At 34.7% G+C, this 18,987-nt stretch overlaps 1 protein-coding gene across 1 annotated transcript in view; it reads right to left on the minus strand.

Annotated features, from left to right (window-relative positions):
• The window catches only part of CSPP1 (centrosome and spindle pole associated protein 1), a 59,771-nt gene that overhangs the window by 5,263 nt on the left and 35,521 nt on the right, over positions 1-18,987 (minus strand). Inside the window, exons 17-29 of the mRNA XM_070942235.1 lie at positions 18,733-18,885; positions 15,111-15,223; positions 13,268-13,417; positions 12,560-12,694; positions 10,582-10,686; positions 9,482-9,542; positions 9,239-9,365; positions 7,919-8,061; positions 6,986-7,120; positions 5,795-5,850; positions 1,761-1,827; positions 833-936; positions 405-555 (exon numbers count right to left, since the gene is read on the minus strand). Of these exons, the coding sequence (XP_070798336.1) occupies positions 405-555; positions 833-936; positions 1,761-1,827; positions 5,795-5,850; positions 6,986-7,120; positions 7,919-8,061; positions 9,239-9,365; positions 9,482-9,542; positions 10,582-10,686; positions 12,560-12,694; positions 13,268-13,417; positions 15,111-15,223; positions 18,733-18,885 (1,500 nt within the window). The remainder of the gene's footprint in view (positions 1-404; positions 556-832; positions 937-1,760; positions 1,828-5,794; positions 5,851-6,985; positions 7,121-7,918; positions 8,062-9,238; positions 9,366-9,481; positions 9,543-10,581; positions 10,687-12,559; positions 12,695-13,267; positions 13,418-15,110; positions 15,224-18,732; positions 18,886-18,987) is intronic.

Here is an 18,987-nt window from a genome sequence, read left to right on the forward strand (position 1 = left end):
TTATGTCCTAAAGGTAAAAGGTAAAGGTTCCCCTCACACGTATTTGCTAGTCGTTCCCAACTTTAGGGGGCGGTGCTCATCTCCGTTTCAAAGCTGAAGAGCAGCACTGTCCAAAGACATCTCCGTGGTCATGTGACTGGCATGACTAAATGCCAAAGGTGCACAGAACGCTGTTACCTTCCCACCAAGGTGGTCCCTATTTTTCTACTTGCATTTTTTACATGCTTTCGAACTGCTAGGTTGGCAGAAGCTGGGACAAGTAATGGGAGCTCATCCCATTACATGGCACTAGGGATTCAACCGCTAAACTGCCGACCTTTTGATCAACAAGCTCAGCATCTTAGCCACTGAGCAACCGAGTCCCTTTTTAATTTCTGTCCTAACATTCAATAAAAAGATCATACCTATATGAACGGCATCCTTATGTAGTTCGTTTAATCTTTGCAGCCTTTCTTCATTTCTGGCTTTTAATAGATCTATATTGAGACTAGAATTCGAGTGGAGAGAGCTGTTGTCCAACTGTGGTGGTGGAGTCAGCCTATGAAAAGCATCATCCTGAAGATACAGAGAATTATGATTGAATTATTATGAAATGCTTGTCAAGTCAAAATTATTGGAATTGCCAAAATAACCACATATTCAACTCAAAAATTTGCATATCACACAGAAACATTATAAAGAAAAAGCTAGTTACCTCATCAAGGGAGAAAGAGAGAGAGAGAGAATTTAATTGAATAAGGTTTGTTAAAATAAACAGATGGTAGAATTTGACTTCAGTTAGACTTAAGTGTGCAAAGCTTCAATGGGGAAAAAATACAATAAATTCCTTTACCTTCTTCTCTCTCCTTCTTTCTCTTGCTGATACAGGGGGTGAAGGAGTTATATTCATATTGTAGTTATGCTCTTCTAAAATTGGGTAAGTTTCACCATCCGTATCTAGGAGAAGCAAGTGTCAAAATATAAATTCATACTGGATTTTTAAGCAAATCCAGTATTCAAATTGCAAATATAGTTTCTGAACTATATTGGTTAATCATAAACAGGTAACCCTCAACTTATGACCATTCATTTAGTGACCATTCAAAGTTGTAATGGCACTGAAAAAAGTGACTAATGACCATTTTTCACACTTACAACCATTTCAGCATACCCATGGTCATGTGATCAAAATTTTGATGCTTGGCAACTGGTTCATATTTAGGATGGTTGCAGTGTTCTGAGGTCCTGTGATCACCTTTTGCGACCTTTTGACAAGCAAAGTCAATGAGGAAGCCAGATTCACTTAATAACTACAGTGATTTACTTAACAACTGTGGCAAGAAAGGTCATCAAGTGGAGCAAAAACCACCTAACAACTGTTTTACTTACCAACAGAAATGTTGGGTTCAATTGTGGTCATAAGTTGAGGGCTACTGCATTATGGAAAAACTAGACCAAAAAAGTCTCCAGTAACTTCATTCATTGAAGAGCTGTGATTTAGAAGATGCTTCAACACACTACATTCAAACTGCTATTGCTGTATTTCTGAATAATGGAAAACTATTAAATGTATCTATAGAAACCCAGAAAACTGAAATAGCTGAAAATCAATTGATTTTATTCCTACAAATATAGGATGATATACACCTTTCAAACAAACAATAAATATTGGCTATAACTAAAATGCTGCATAAACCTGAAGGGAATGCAGCATACATACAAGATAGCTCTTCTTGATAAGTAGTCTGCCAAATATAGAAATACTAAAAAGATAAATTCACCAATAAAAGCACTCTCAGATTCCAGAAGTGAGGTTTTCATAAATCCATCTGAGTCTGCATCTCTAATCTACAAATAAAAAGCAACAGAAAATTCAAGTTAAATCAACAGTCTATTTTGTTTAACATTGATAAACATTTTTCTATTATTCCAACTTGTTCCTACAACAGCCTTTCAATATATTAAGTCAAGATCCAGTAATCTGGATCTTGACTTAATATATTACTGAATAAATGTAATGCAGTACTGAAAAATTACTTTTTAAAAAGCAATCCACAATTTCATTTCCATATATCTTTCATTCTGCACGTATATAATCTACCCTGGAAATAACTATTCATCCAGAATAAATTTTATTAAATGAAGGAATAAAATAAAGTCCCAATAAAGCACAGCAAAGATGTATTTATCTAGTCCAATCAACAAGATGCCTCTGTATAGCCACAAGCAGGGTGGAAGTGCGATAGAATCTGTTCATGTTCACCTGGCACTGAAAGAGGAAAAACCCTAATAGTGAAGGTAATTAATAACTATCAAGACTACTAGCCACTAGTCATGTACCTCTTTTAAAGGATTAATTTATCTAATCTCTTGCCTAATTGGCAACTATCATGTTTTGTAATAAATTTCAATTTAACTACAAAAAGTTAAAGAACTACTTCCTTTTCATTACCATTCTAGGCACACACAACACTGAAATACAGTATAGCAAGAAAGATTTCTATCTGATTTCTCTAATATTATAATTTAATCTTTTTCTTTTTTAAAAAATATATATTTTATTGGTACATTTTTTCTTTAAAAACATAAAAAATTCCATGTCTATCTGAACAGTGTGTTATCTGGGCGTAATTAATTTTGAGTAAAGGTACAAAAATAACCATAATCATACTAGTAATCTTAATAAACATATCAATATTAATCATAAAATAATAAAAAAATTAGTTTGTTCATCTTACAATATTTTCAATACAATTCTTTCAATAGAATTCTTTTTAAATTCTAACCTCTGTTTTTGTTAGTTAACCATTGATAAAATATATCCCATGTTAAAAAGTATTCTGTTTCTTCCTTTTCTTTTATCTTAAGTGTCAATCTATCCATCTCGGCACATTCTAATATTTTTTTTTATTACACTTTCATCTGTCGGGACTTCTCCATTTTTCCATTGTTGTGCAAACACTATTCTTGCTGCTGTTACTACATGCAAAATTAAATATGTACTCCCTTTATTATACTGTTCTGGTAGTATCACCAGAAGAAATATTTCTGGTTTCAAATCTCTGTGTTGTTTTATCATTTTTTCTAACCAAGTATGTATTTTAGTCCAATATTTTTTTTGCCTTTGGGCATGTCCATCACATATGATAATATGAACTTGGTATCTGATTATACTTCCAACATTTAGCTGATAAGTTTTCAAACATCTTTGCTAGCCTCGCTGGTGGTAAATGCCATCTATAAAACATTTTGTATATATTTTCCTTATAGGCCGTTGACATTGTTAATTTACAGTTTCTATCCCACTAATTCTCGTAGTTCCAAAGTGACATTCATAAAATTCATATGCTTTATCTAATGAATCCAATCTTTATCTTTTTTTTTCATTCCAAGTTACCAAATTTCCTCTGGTGTCAGCCATCTAAAATTTACATTGTATTTAATCAGCTATTTGTCAAGAATTTATATTGTCTTCTTAGGTTTCTTACTCTTCTTGTCACCTGTTTCAACACCCCAATTTCTTTGCCTTTATATTGCAGAGATTCATCTCTTGCTTTTTTAAGTATTTCAACTCTTATCTTCATATCTGACATGAACTTCTCTTGGGAGATTCTTGCATAGGTTGTGTGTATTCGGAATATTTCATCTATTTCTGCTTGCATTTCCTCCTTTGTAATTTGTAAGGCATTTGCCAGCAATTCTATCATTATATCAGGTAGGTCTTCCCTTTTTTTTCCTCTTCTATGTTTTGGAATCTCAAGAAGTAAGCAGCCTTTTCCATTTGCAACAAAATCACGTTTTCCTCCAATTCTTTATTTTCCTGTGTAGGCCTTTGATTCATTTCTTCTATTTTTTTCTCAGCTTGTTCTGATTTTTCCTCTATTACCTGAATCCTTTGTTCATTTTTTTTCTATCATATGTTAGGAACTCCCTATTTTTTCATTCATGTCATGTGCCGTTTCTTTTACCTCTCCCAACTCAATCTTCACCTAATGATTCTTCATTATCGCCTCCTGTAAGGATCGGAACATTGTCATCACATCTTTTTGAAATGAATTTGATTTCTCTGCTTGTAACATGATCTCTATCGATCTTTGACTTGATGGACTTGATGCTACAGATGATACTGCAGATGATAGTGCAGATGTTGTTTTCTTTCCTAACTTGCTTAAATTTGGATTGGTTGCCATTTCTGCTTGTATCTACTTATGTCTATTAACCAAGTTAAATGGGACCTTAATTTAGTAAAATACACCACAATAATCTCTTAGCCCCCAACCAACTTCTAACCCCCCTGTTTTAAACCAAGGAAAGGACACTCTTTTCTCTTCCTATTTCCCACCTGTATCATAATCTTATAAATTTTATAATCCACCAGATCAGTCCAAAAATTTATCCTGTAGTAGAGTGGAGTACTTCTTTGCAAATAATTATTTTCCTTTCTTCTTCTTCTCTCAATAACTAGCATCTGTAATCCACAAGGCCCATCAATACCTCTGGATGTTGCAACTCTCAGTTCACTCTTCAAAGTTCACAGCTGGTTCACGGTTGCTTCCTTCTTCTCTTAGTAGTAAATATTTGTAACCCACAAGGCCTACCAATTCCCCAAGACTTTATAAATCTCAATTCACTGTTGAGTATATTTATAATCCCAAGGTGTTGAAATGTGGAAAAACACAAAGTCACTTCTTCCATGGGGCTGTCCCAGCTTGTTCTGGCCATAATGACCGTCTTCTTCTCCTGTTGGTTTGAGGGCTTCCTCCGGACCTGCTAGGGGCTACTTTCCTCCTCGTGATCCATGGAGTGTCCCCTCTACTTTGTCACCTCTCTGGGGTGTCTTTTGACCCCCTAGGGGCCTCCTGACAGGTAGCATTCAGCTGGCTTAGTGGAGCCCCGCTAAGTCATTACCGTACCACCACAACGTCAGCCCTGCCTCCATAATTTAATCTTTTTCTGTGTCTCCTCATTAAAAGTAAAATTTCATTTCAACTGAAGTCAATGTGCTATGAATATCTCCCTTTGGTTTTCTTGGCAACAATATGGAAGTGGTCTTTCAGTGCCTTAATCCAAGATTTGAAAAAGTTTCAGTAGTTGAAACTTTCCTAACAATGGATCTACTTCAGCTCATAAATCATTTTGGTTCTCCTTTGTGCAGCTTTTCCTACTCCACTATATTTATTTCCAAGTGAGATATCTTTAATTTTCTATGTGTCAGCTTATCTGATATTCACACCTCCAGTTTGCAAAAAATACAAAATAATGTTATCAATAATGATCAAATTCATTATGATCAAACATAAAACTTAAACATATCCAACTCTCACTACTAAGGAAATATTTTAAACTCTCTCTCAGTTTTGAGAAATTGTTTTTTAAAAGATAACTAAAGACCCTTTAGAATCCTGTTCCAAGTTTCAGCCTTCAAATTATAGTGAAATGTATAACAATTACACGACTATTCAATACTGTTAATAAGCATTCACGATATGAATCCCAGCCCACACTGACCTCATTGTTGCTTTTCAAAGGCACTGTTTCCAGAAGCCTTTGAAAATTATACATGTAACCCATGATACCATCTTAATTTAGACAAATTAGATACCCATTAAAGAAGTCATAGAGATAACTAGGTGGAACCTGCACAGAAAAACCTGGAGCTATAATCCCCATATAAAAAAGTGAAATCTCTAATGAAAACTGAATATAAAAGGCAAAGGTTCAAGGAATATGAATTAGTATATGTACATGAGTTCACAAAGTTATTATTTCCCATAAGGAATAAAAAAATGAGTAAGTTAATTGTATTGTTACTCACCAATCTTTTGTCTCTTGATCTAATGCTAGATACCGGCTCATCAAAATCTAGGGAACCTAATAAAGCAAATATATTGAGAAGAAAAATAGAATTAAAAACCAAAGGACCCTGACAGTGTTCCACAACACTAGAATTGTATGTAATGAATGTAATAAATATTATCAAAGCCATGCATTCAAAATCACACCAATAGCAATAGAATTTTACTGAGAAATAGTAATGTTAATAATTATAATTACATGCAAATAAAAAAAATTGATAATGGAACAGGAATAAAGTAGAAAATTGAATATGTTATCACCAAATCCTGCAATTTATTAGACATTTATTGAAGAACTTATGTACAAATAGGATTTTTCTTATGAATTCCCCAAAGTTTTGTGCAACCCTCTTCACCATTTTTTTTCCTTTTTAAATAAGTTCTTGATCAATATTCAGACAATTTGCAAACCCTCAAAATATGGGTACTGTATTGTTAACATATTTTGTTTTGCAGTGAAACAACTTTATTAATTTTTTTATACTTTGTGCAATTCTATAACACAAGATCTAAAAACCTCAATTGAAAATTCCCTTGTTGTTAATTTTGATATCCCAAAATCATCGCCAAGATGGAGTCTCCCAGAAATCTAATTTAATAGAATTTGAATACTGTAACTATGAGGAACTAGAATGCCAGACTTCTGCCCAATCGCAGAAGATGGAGATGGAGATGTCCTGTAGAGAGGCAGGAGAAAACCCACAAGCATCAATGACAGAAAAATACTGCAGCAATTAGCCAACTGATATGACAGAACTCAAAGCTAATAGCAATAGGTATCCACTGATCTTATATAAGATAATAAATCATAGGAGATGACCAGGCTGAGCCTGAGGGATGGGTCAAACAAGTCATCAGTCTTGAATCCCTTCACGCCACAAGAGATCTAAGTCCAGCCCACTTTGAATTCCATTAACTCTTATCTGCCGCCAATTAGCTTTGACCATTAGTAGCTCAGATTCTCATATAGAGCATAAGCTTGCAATAAACCTTTATATTCATTTGAACTGCCTGCACGTTTGATTTTCCCATGCTTGACATAAATATTTATATTTGGGGTATAAGTGGGTATGTGCAAAGACCAAAATAAAGATTGCAGAGCTAAATTAAAGCCATGAAAGACACACCTAGTTTGAGGAGCCCTAGCTTACCTTCTGCATTTTTCCTCATTTTTTTAAGTTTCTTTTTTTGCTCTCTTAGCAATGCTAGCTGCTGAATGTCCAGAGTATCATTATTGGTGGGAGGATCAGGATACAAATGTCTTGTTTCTACTCGTGTTTCTGAATCTATAACATAAAATAAAGCATTTAGAAGTCTCATATCTTTTTCTTCAAACATACATAATTTGTTTAAATAATTATCTGCCAAAGATGATAACAGATTTGAACAGAAAAATTTGGCAAAGGGGGAGACTAAATACAAATAATCTATATACTCAATGACTTTATTAAACAATTACTATTTGAGATAATTTGTCTTACTTTTTTATGTGCATTTTCAATTATTTTAAAAAGCAGAGGCTAAACGATGAGTTTTTGTGGGACTTCCCCAACCCTAGGTTAGTTCTCTCAAGTTAGTTAGTTTTCTCAAGTAGCTCAATTTTTTGGTGTTTGCCTGTTTTGCAAAGTTTGGAGATTTCTTGCTCTTAATCCTGTTTGGACTACTTGTTTTTGACAGCTGAAATAAATATTTCAGTTTGTTTTCCTTGTTTACGATTTCAGCCAGTCTATTCTGTTCCTTTCCTTGATCCCAACACTACCATTCTTTTTTCTTTGTCAACCATCAGGCAATATTCCATACCTACTGTAGTTCCAATTGGACTCTGCTGTTGTTTGTTCTTGTTACACTGGGTGGGAATTATAAAAATATATTATACTTTGCAAGCTCCAAGTTTCTATGTGTGCTGATAAATTTTCTCTGTATGTTATTAGCATCATTTTAACTACATATAGAATAGCATTTAGAAAACTAAGAACACCCTGGGTTTTTTTTTTTTTTCTGTGGTACACACATAAATGCTGAGAAATTGATTTTGGTGCTTGTTGCTTGGTTCTTTGACATCATTTCAGAGTTTGTCAACTAACCTTTATATTTAAGTTCATTAAATTCACGGATATTCTGTAGATTAATAGGATCAGCAATCTCCTTTGAAGATGGTCGCCTTACTGGAGCTTGCATGCGGAGTCTGGCCATTTCAAATACATCCAAATTCTGTTTATCTTTTTTCCTATAAAAGTTACCAAAATCATGCAAAAAGATAATCCAAATTTCAAAAATATACAAGTTCACTTAAAAGAAGTGAATTCTTCTGAAGATGATAAAAATGGGTCTAAAACAAAATGAAAAAATGTTCCAATTTTGTGAATTCTAGAAAGCCAATTAGAGAAGACATGGAGAAGCCAATTTTTACAATTTACTAATTACAAATGCTACATGCAGTAACACCTATGACAATATGCATTGCCATGCATTATTTTAGGTTTTAGGTTATTTTAGGCAAATAGTTTCCATTAAAGTTTAGTTATTAATGGTGGCTATGAATTAAGAACTACAAATAATCTCCAAGATGAAGAAGTTAAATATATCAAGTATTTCATTAAATAAAGCAGCCAGGGATGAAACTATTTTAATTATAATATGTCTTAGAAAAACTCAAATTTCCAACCTAAATACAAATGATTAACAATGAACTAAATTAAGCAATTGCTTAAATCCAGGAATGTCTACTTGAACCCACAACACAGTCATTGAATCAGTTAGCCCTCACTCTGACAATATGGGTTTGTTTGGTTGTTATTGTTTAACTATAAAGCAGAATTTCTTTATATCATAAACAATTTCGGAACCAGATTCATCACAGCCTTATCTGATATTTCACTATGGGGCAGCTCCAGAAGAAAGAAATTATAAAAAGATTTCCCTTTAATTTTATATAGAATGTATTTTAGGTCTCTCCTAATGAAAGGATACCAGTTCACATACAAAAGTATATGTGGCAAAGTATATATGGTAAGGCATGTGTGGTAACAAAACGTAGAAAACCAAAAGACCCAATATTGTCTTCAGGTAAAATGTTTAACTCCATACAAGTATCTTTACTGCTAATTAAAGCAGGGGCCCCAACCTCTGAGCCGCGGCCCAGTATCAGGCCGTGGCCTGTTTGGAATTGGGCTGTGGAAGTGGCAGGAGAGCACACACCGCACAGGTCCACTTGCATGAGCAGCAGGCAGGTGTGCTTGTGCAAATGGAGCTGTACATGCACCCACCCATTGCTCACACGGAACCATCCCCTCTCCCCATCCCCAGATGGAAAGGTCAGGACCTGCTGAATTAAAGTATTCATCACTTTCCCAAGAAGAAATGTGTATTTTATCAAATGATTTGTGACAAACCAAACTCCTTACCCTTTCCCTGGCATTTCATCATCATCATCACTATGTACTTTTAACAACTGTTCCTGTAGTCGTCGCTCTTCACTGCGGAGCTGCTTTCTCATCTCCGAAAGTTCATTTATTACATTCTTTTTTTCTTCTGCAAATTCAGTATAACAAGAATTAGGTACAGAATGCCCAGTATCCATTTTCCTTTAGAAATATATATTCTGGTCATTAACACAACCAAAGTAAGAAGAGTTATAGATTTCTTACCATATGTACGTAATTGATTTCTTCTAGCTGGCACTGGCGGGGACTGAGTTCTGGGTACATCCTAGAAAAAAACTTAAATTTATATGGCATCTATACAAAGAGAAATAGCTCACTTTTACTGGCTTTGGTGTCATGCATTCTAAGGCCTGATTACATATAATACTAACAATATAACTCATGTTCAAGTAATTGTTAAATTAAATATTGAAGGTGGAAACTACAACCAGGGAAAAGAGATATAATCCTTCCTTTCTCAATTACATTATCAATAACCATAGTCACTCAATCTTTCCCATAACATTTAGTATTAAGAAAGAATAATCCATTGGTTTTAATGATAGATATTTCCTTAATTTGAAATGCTGCACAGGAAGGATGTTCTTTTTTTAAAAAAAATATGTCCATGTATATCATCAGGGACACGGTGGCTCAGTGGCTAGGACGCTGAGCTTGTTGATCAGAAGGTCGGCAGTTCAGTGGTTGAAATCCCTAGAGCTGCGTAACAGAGTGAGCTCCCGTTACTTGTCCCAGCTTCTGCCAGCCTAGCAGTTTGAAAGCACGTAAAAAATGCAAGTAGAAAAATAGGGACCACTTTGGGGGGAAGGTAACAGTGGTCCTTGTGCCTTTGGCATTTAGTCATGCCGGCCATATGACGACAGAGATGTCTTCGGATAGCGCTGGCTCTTCGGCTTTGAAACGGAGATGAGCACTGTCCCCTAGAATTGGAAACGACTAGCACACATGTGTGGGGGAACCTTTACCTTATATCAGCTATCCTATCTGCCATTTAATTTTTAAAATTATTATTAACCACACAGTAGAATTACACATTCTTAGAACCTCTAAGTAATGAAACATATGCTACAAGCTGAAGAAAGCAAAATTAGACTTAAAGTTGCCAGGTTTGGAAAATAGTGCTCTAAACTGTGGCTAAAGTAATGTCAATAGAATTATTAAACATTACTAAGGAGAATAAATATATAAATTAATATGTTGATGTGCCCTTACTCCAAGTAACTTACAATCTTTCAAGAACACAATTAGGAAATACAACACTAACAGTAATTCCTGAATTACATCTGTATAATAATCAAACATACCTGTGTGTAATAAGACAAGCGACTGTTCATCAGAAGTGTTCTTTCTTCTTTTACTAATGGTTTACTCTGAAGAGTTGGTATAAGAGGAGAAGGGTGTCTAGAAATCTGATAAACAACAAAATGGACAGATGAAAATGTGCACTTCTAAAACTGACCTCAACAAATACAATAGTTAAACTATCAATTAAAAGATCATTATAATTTTCTTTTGATGCAATATATATTAATTAATTAATGTTCTGATTTGGATATATTTATTTTTAAAGTGAGAACAAGGGGGGGGTTGGAACATATTTATGAAAACTCATTGTCAAATAATATACAAAATTTACATTTTTGGAAGCAAAAAACAATATTGACTGAAGTTCTATCTTGCTAATGATAGTGATATTCTGATATTACTGATATTCTATCTTGCTAATATTAATAGAAGTTCTAGTTTTGGATAAAGTGAATTCAATTGTATTTAAAAAATTAAACACTGTATTAAAAATTAGAATACACAAAAAGGAAGAGTGTGGCAGAAACCCTGTTCTAGCATAAAACTCAATGAAGGTAAATACATTTATGTAGAGGTGGCAGAGCCATATAATACTTTCCTTATGGTCTCAGCCCCCAAATTTTTCAGACTGTCAGTGTGTAATACTGGTCATGTTAATTTGAACATGAATAGAACAATACACAATTAGGACATAATATCATCAGAAACCTAACGCTGCAAAATCTGTGTTCTCTTGAGACCACTCTTTCAGAAAGGGGCTTGTCCTGCTATCATTCTATTTTATATATACATTTTCCCAAAATAAATCTCTCTCACACTATGAAATGAAAATAATAACTGAAATTTAGCATAAGTTAAGTCAATTATTATTTTTCTTAACACAACTGTAGTCTATAATACTAATAAAACAAATGGACATCACTATCCTTAGCTCTGAGCACGTAGGAAAAGGAGGAAAAGAGGAAGCAGAAATATAAATGAACGTTTCTTTTGTGTTTTGCATCTATCTTGCAAATTTTGATCAATACATAAACAGTGGCTGTGTGGGATCCAATAATCCATTGCCCAGACCATTGGGCACAAATTCTCACTAACAGAGAGACTTAAAAGTTCTCCCTGCCCTATTCTTTATCCATACAAAGTGCATTTGTATATGTGTATATGTAAACCTGACGTTCAATTAACACAGTATTGAAAGAAAAACAAATGCTCTGATGTGACAACTACCAAACAGGATCTGGCCCGTTATAAAACGAAATTCCATCAGTTATGCTATGATCAGCTAAGCCTCAACAGCACAACCCAATGAAAGCTAAGTCTGTTTAATATATTTACCAATGTTCTATACTACTTTGAACTCTTACGAATTATGCTGTTAAACATTTTAGAATGTGATTTAAGGAAACATTTGCATGAAGTTGAATTTACGTATTCAGATCTTAATCTAGGGAATGTCTACCGGTAATCTTCAATTTACAACTGGTCATTTAACAACATTTTAAAGTTATGACAGCCTCGGAAAGGATGCTTTATGGGCCATAAAGCACTTCCAGCCATCATAAAACATAAGAGTCTTCTCCTGCAGCCTCATGATCATATTTCAGGCAAACCAGCACACAGTGAACTGAAGAAGCTTTTTGGATGAGAAGTGAAATGTCTTCAAGGAAAAATAAAGAAAGTCCAGTTGCCTTTTGAAATAGCACATTTGGGGTGCCCAACTTTAAACATTCCAATGTTCTATGCCATTAAGATATTTTTTTAATACTATGTTTAGCAATTTGTTTTACAATAATTAGCAGTGCTTTGGATTCAAACATCAAACTAGGAGCTATTCTTATTGATCTCCTGAAAGACCATGGGTTTTGAGACTGAAGCATTTTGGGATGTGCTTAGAACTGCAGATTTGAGTTCTACGGAGATGACCCTACTTGGATCTAAGCTAATAAGGCAGACTTTAAGATTTTCTTTTTAAATTACCTTCTCATCAATCAAATATTTTTCAGTTTCAATATCCTGTTTATTCTTTTCTTCTTCTTCTTCTATCTTTCTCCTTTCAGCTTCTTTTCTTCTTTCTTCAGCTATTTTATATAATTCTTCATTTTTTAATCTTTGCTATAAAGATAAAAATGGAAATGATACAAACTAAATCTAATGTTGATGAGATAACAATTGACCAAATTGCATCTCTTAAGTCTTTTCTTGCTCTACAAAGAACGGGAAAGCCTATACATTTGTAATATTACCAAGTGTCCGCTTGAATATTTATGTGAGAGATTTGTAAATCAAACTGACATATTTAAAATACTTTCATTTTATATAAATTGCATTACATATATTAATTAACTAAATTACTTGCTGTTCCCCACTTAATAGGAGTCCTCCAATTAAAGAATAGAAATACACATTTTCTTTACTGGCATATTAATTAAAGCGAAGTTGGAGTACTAGTGAAAAATAAGTACATTTTACCTGTTCATTAATCAGACAGAAATATACAATCAAGGAAGATGTCTTTTAGCAACTTCCTATGACAAAAAAAATATGGAATTTGACTTTTTAAAAAAATTCCTGATGTAAGGAATATATTTACACAAGTAGTAATTTATTGTCTCATTTTTGGGATAATAAAAGGAAGTAACTGTTCTCTTCATGGCAAAAATCAATCAAATTAATTTATAATCATACCTCATCTTCTTTCTTTCGCCTCTTTTCCAGTTCCTCTTCATACTCTCGCTGTATTCTAGCTCTCTGCTCAGCTAACTTTCTTTCTTCCCTTTCTTCTTCAATCCTTCGTTTTTCACGTTCTTCATCTTCTCTTTTTCTTTTTTCCTCTATCTGGAAACAATATATATATATATATATTTGCTGTTTTCATAAAACTAATTAGACTGGCTAGATCATTATGACCAACTACTGATCAATAGAAGTCTTTTCTCTCCACAGAAATCTTAATCACTGGACTGTGTCAATACATGCATCTATAGTATGAAAACCATTGTATATCTTAGTATTTTTTATGAAAGTTAGTAGTTATAGTAGACTAACCTTGAATATTCTAATAAAGAAGAGGGGAAGCAATTGGAATCTCATGATTAGGAATTTAAATAGAATTGTGGAATTTCGTGAGGAAGATTAATGGAGGAAAAAGGCAAGGAAAGAATACACTGATCACATCAAGGTTAGTTTAGGTTAGGTGAAAAGAAACCAGAGCTCTAAATGATGAAAATACAACAATCCCTAAAGAGTACAAATGTAGCAACAGTAGCTAGTATGAAGATGAAAGCCAATTCGGAAAGGAGTGGTCCCAATATACTAAAAGTATGATAAATACGTGACTAGCTGCTTATTATGTACAAGTTATGCATTTATCCTCAATGTATTAAGCTATCAGAGAACAGCTCTTTTTATTGAGACCAGAATCCTAAACGATATGTGCTCAACCAGTAAGCTACACTGACAATACAAGTAGCCCTTGACTTACAACAGTTCGTTTAGTGACCGTTCAAAGTTACAACAGCACTAAAAAAAAGTAACTTGTGACCATTTTTCAAACCATTGCAGCATCCCCAAGATCATGTGATTTAACAATTGGATGCCTGACTACTGGTTCATTTTTATAACGGTTGCAGTGTCCTGGGGTCATGTGATCAGCCTTTGTGACCTTCTGACAAGCAAAGTCAATGGGGAAGCTACATTCATTTAACAACCATGTTATTAATTTAACAACTCTTGTGATTCACTTAGCAACTGTGGCAAGAAAAGTTGTAAAATGGGGCAAAATTCACTTAGCAAATTTCTCACTTAGCAACATAAATGTTGGGCTCAATTGTGGTCATAAATTAAGCACTGCCTCTAATTTCTAGAATGTAACAGCTTGATTCCATTCCCAGGATGCAGTTTCCTACACTGTAATGGAAAATGAGGATTGTGGTAGAGAATATCACTTCAAGGATAAAGGAGATCTTCTCATAGAAAGGAACTAGCCCCAGGGTGATGATCTGTATCTTCTCATAACTCCTCCAAGAAGTACAGAATTTTTGATTGTATATAATTCACTAGTGCCGCATGTAATGGTTGCAGGTAATAATGAAAATGAAAATTTCTCCCAAGCAAAAATTTACAACATGTTGCAACTGAAGTGCTGAAGTACTCAGGGTTTTAACTCTTTTTGAGCTTACTTCATTGTATTCTGTCCACTTCCCCACTAGTCAGTTTTCATATTCCCTAACACTGAACATTCTGTGATGTCTACACAAATTTATCCTAAGATTTTTCAAAAAGTGTTAGTTAGAAATTATGATGGGATGATACATTTGCAACTTTTTAATAAACCTAAATTTTCTTACTTTAGCCTCATGAATTTTGGTGCATAGTCTTTTGGGGATTGTGTTCAGTATTTGAAATTTGCTACTACTAAATAAAAACACTACTATTTAATCTGTAGAAAGCCCAGATCTACAGCAGCATTTAGAAAATGGAAATAAGCTAAATCAGAAATATTGTTTAATATTGTTACAAATATACTTACCTGAAAACGAAGGAAGTTCTTATATGACTCTTGTCTCCTTAGTTGTTCTGGACTTGGGTGCTCTCCAAAAACATTACCCCGTGCAAAAGGGGATGTTTGTGTATATGTAAAGCCTAATTTAAAAAAGAAAAGGAGGGAAGTTGTAAGCATTGGTAATACGTCCTATCACAAATGCTTTTAAGCTGATGCTAGGTATCTTACGCTAAATAATCTATAATTATGCTGTAATTGAATGTACTGCTATTACCCAATTTAAGATATATTTGCAATTAACAATGCAAAAGTATTTTTAAAAAGCTTTTAAAAAATCAATTGGATTTTTCTATAGAAGGCACTACCTACCTCCACTGGAAGCAAAAACAAAAGCTACAAATTTGAAAGGACTGAATTTTCCATTACCAATACCAATAAAGATTGCAACACAGACGACTAAGGGAACTGGAAGTCCAGACATAATATATATACTCTTCAAAATAAGAACCTTACAAATGGGAAAGGAGAGAGAAAATGACTGCTAGATAGAAACATGGATATGCACACCCTTCAACCATTTCTTTAATATGCATGGACACACTGACAAGAGAAAAGATATAGAAAAAAAACCCCAAGCCTTTAATTAATCAACATTTTTTGCATTCAAAGGCTTTACTGTGATGGTCTGAATTGTGCTTTAGCAATCATATACCAAGAATTAGAATTATTTAAATTAAATAATTTAATAAGATGGGGGTGGATTTTCAGGACTACCGTATTTTTCAAATTACAAAATGCTCCAGACTGTAAGAAGTACCAAGCATTTGGGGAGGAAAACAAGAAAAAAAATCTGCCTCTGCCTCTGCCTCCCAGCAATTTGCCTCCTTGCAGCAAACAGTAAACAGCCTGGTCAGCTTCAGCACAGACTGATTTAGCACAAACAGCTGATTGGTGGCTGGATCAGCCTCCCAGAATACCACTGATCAGCTGCTCCAGGCTGTGGGGATTGCTGCTGCTCATCGCCACCATAGCCACCCATTGTTACCGTAGCCGCCCATTGCTGCCGCCACCTATCACGGCCACTTGGACTGGGCCGAAAACAGGACATACAGAGGCTGAAAACAGAATGCGCGGAGGCCAAAAATGGGGTGTGCAGAGGTGGCAATAGGCAGCGGCAGTGATCCCTGCAGCCTGGAACAGCTGATCCACAGTATTCCAGGAAGCAGATCCAACCGCTAATCAGCTGCTCGTACTAAATCAGGCTGTGCTGAAGCTGATCAGGCTTTTTGCTGTTTGCTGCAAGGAGGCAAATTGCTGGAAGGCAGAGGCCAGCGGGTGGGTCTAGTGAGTGGGCAGGGCTTTGGGAACATTCGCTCTATAAGATACACAGACATTTACACCCACTTTGGGGGGGGGAGTGCATCTTATAGACAGAAAAATACCGTATATCTGGCAATACTTGAAATTAATTTCACCATTTCCTTTCCGATTTGTTTTAAATTAAAAGGGCAACTGCATTTTTTTAAAAAAATATTACAAAACAGAAAATGTTAAAATCAATACATCTATTATTTCTATGTGGTCAGTTTTGAGAATGTGAAAATCTTGAAGAGAAGTTTAGTATTCTGACAATTTTTTCTCAAAAAACTAAAAATCCATTACATTTCTAATATTTTTTCTCATTTCCCAGATTCTTGTAGATCAAAAGCAGCCTTCTGCATCCACTGCATGCTGGTATCTATATACACCTGAGCTACTCGAGTTTTCTTCAAATGTTTATGCATTGATTGCAATCATATACATCAAAATAACCAAACTTCTCAGTTTTCATAATATCCACTTTTCCCCCTTCAAATCATACCTTAAAGAGCAATAATTTCCATTTCTTCACCCCAAATCATACAAAGGCCCTGAAACTAAGTCGAGTCCAGTTTGCTAAAATGGTAGTTCTGTAAAACAAGGTTCCCCAACCCCCGGGCCGCAGCCCACTACCGGCCCATGGTTTATTTGCAACCAGCCATGGGCTGGTGCACACACGAGCAAGACTCAACTCATGTGAATGGTGAGCCAGTGTGCATGTGCCTGTGAGCACAACTCAACTTGCAGTTGAGCTGCGTATGTATGCACGTGTGCATCTGTCTGCTGCTCATGAATCCTGGCTCCCCTCTCCATCCAGCCGGGCCGCCAAGCTGCAACGTTTGGGGACTGCTGGTGTAAAAGATGTTTAAAAACGATGGAAGAGGCATGTCCAAATGCAATCCCGAAGAAGAGTTCCGTATACCTACGAGACCGTCTTTTGCCACCAATAGCCTCCCACCGACCAGTTCGTTCTCACAGGGAGGGACTACTCAGGGTACTATCAGTCAAATTATGCTGACTGGCGACTCCCAGGGGGAGGGCCTTCTCTGTGAGGGCTCTAACCTTTTGGAATGAACTGCCCCCGGAGATACGGAATATCCCTGATCTCCATGCTTTCCGCCGTGCCCTCAAGACCCTGATGTTTCAACAGGTGGGGCTAAACATATGAACATGTGAATGATTTTTTTTTAAATGTTATCTAATTCTGGGTTTTATTTAATTGACCAAACTAAGTAATAATTTTAATTAGCAATTTTATGATGTTTGTGTGTCTATATTTTTCTTGACTGTACACCGCCTTGAGTCCTATGGGAGAAAGGCGGTATAGAAATATAATAAATAAATAAATAAATAAATAAATAAATAAATAAATAAATAAATAAATAAATAAATAAATAAATAAATAAATAAATATGACCCTAGATAGGTTGAGGGTTTGTTTTCAAATAAGACAATATGGTGGAAATTATAATATTCCATCAAGCGAGATTTTTTTATTGTAATTTATGAACATGTTACTCAATCTTCCAGTTGAACAAATTCCTGCTTTGATTTTTTTCTTATTTTAGGTATTTGTGTTGCCTCTATAACTGCTCAAAAGCTTCTTGATGATAGTTGTAATTTTTCAATTTCATTTTGTATTTATATTGACATTTTAATTGTGATCATTCCTCAGAGTCACTCATACAAAATAAATGCCCATATAAAAGGAAAAAGATAAACAAATTGAATTGGGCTTAAAATGCAAACCAGAAATAAATCAGAAACCATGAACAACCCAACTGAGAGATGTATGCAACGTAATTTCATTTTAATGTAGTCAATTAGTGTGCATTCAAAGTGACAATAAAGTTATTCCTAAATCTAACTATCCCCATTTGCCTATTGTGCTGGACTACCTTTGCAATGACCTATTTTTTTAAAAAATCATTATTTAACTGTTTATTGCCTTAAAACAATGATTATTCACTGATTCCATTAATGTACCACACTAAGCAAAATAAAAGAAACCTCACTACATTCCCAAAATGTGAATTCAGCCTGTAAATGAGTGGAAAAAAATATTTGCATGTGCACAAAGTCCATTTTGATGCAGATCAGAAGTCAACAGGGATGTAACAACTTTCATAATGTAATAATACAGGTCTACTACTTCGCTTTATATGCTTTAAGAGAATTGAAAAAATATATAGGATTGCCTTCAGTGGAAAGTACAGCATAGGAAAAATGAACAATAATTGTGACCAATGACACAACACGGTTGCAACTGAAAATATATTAGCATTTAAACCTGCTGTTTTATTTGTAGATTCATCTGTATTTTCAAGTCTTGGTGAGGCCAAACTTAGGTCAACAGATACTATAGCTCTTTTATCTTCATATACTCGTGCCTCTGGATTATGGTATGCATCTTCATTTTGCTTGTGCATAATATTCAAGTCCGCTGAAGAAAAGGGGGAAATTTTATTCCAATATGGCATGTTTATAACAGTTTCAAGAAATATTATTTCAGAATTACACTTAAAAGGATGCATGAGGGCCTCAA

The sequence above is a fragment of the Pituophis catenifer genome, unplaced genomic scaffold, assembly GCF_029215685.1.
Source record: "Pituophis catenifer annectens isolate HBS135680 unplaced genomic scaffold, rPitCat1.0.hap2 SCAF_3, whole genome shotgun sequence".
In the NCBI taxonomy this organism is placed as follows: Eukaryota; Metazoa; Chordata; class Lepidosauria; order Squamata; family Colubridae; genus Pituophis; species Pituophis catenifer.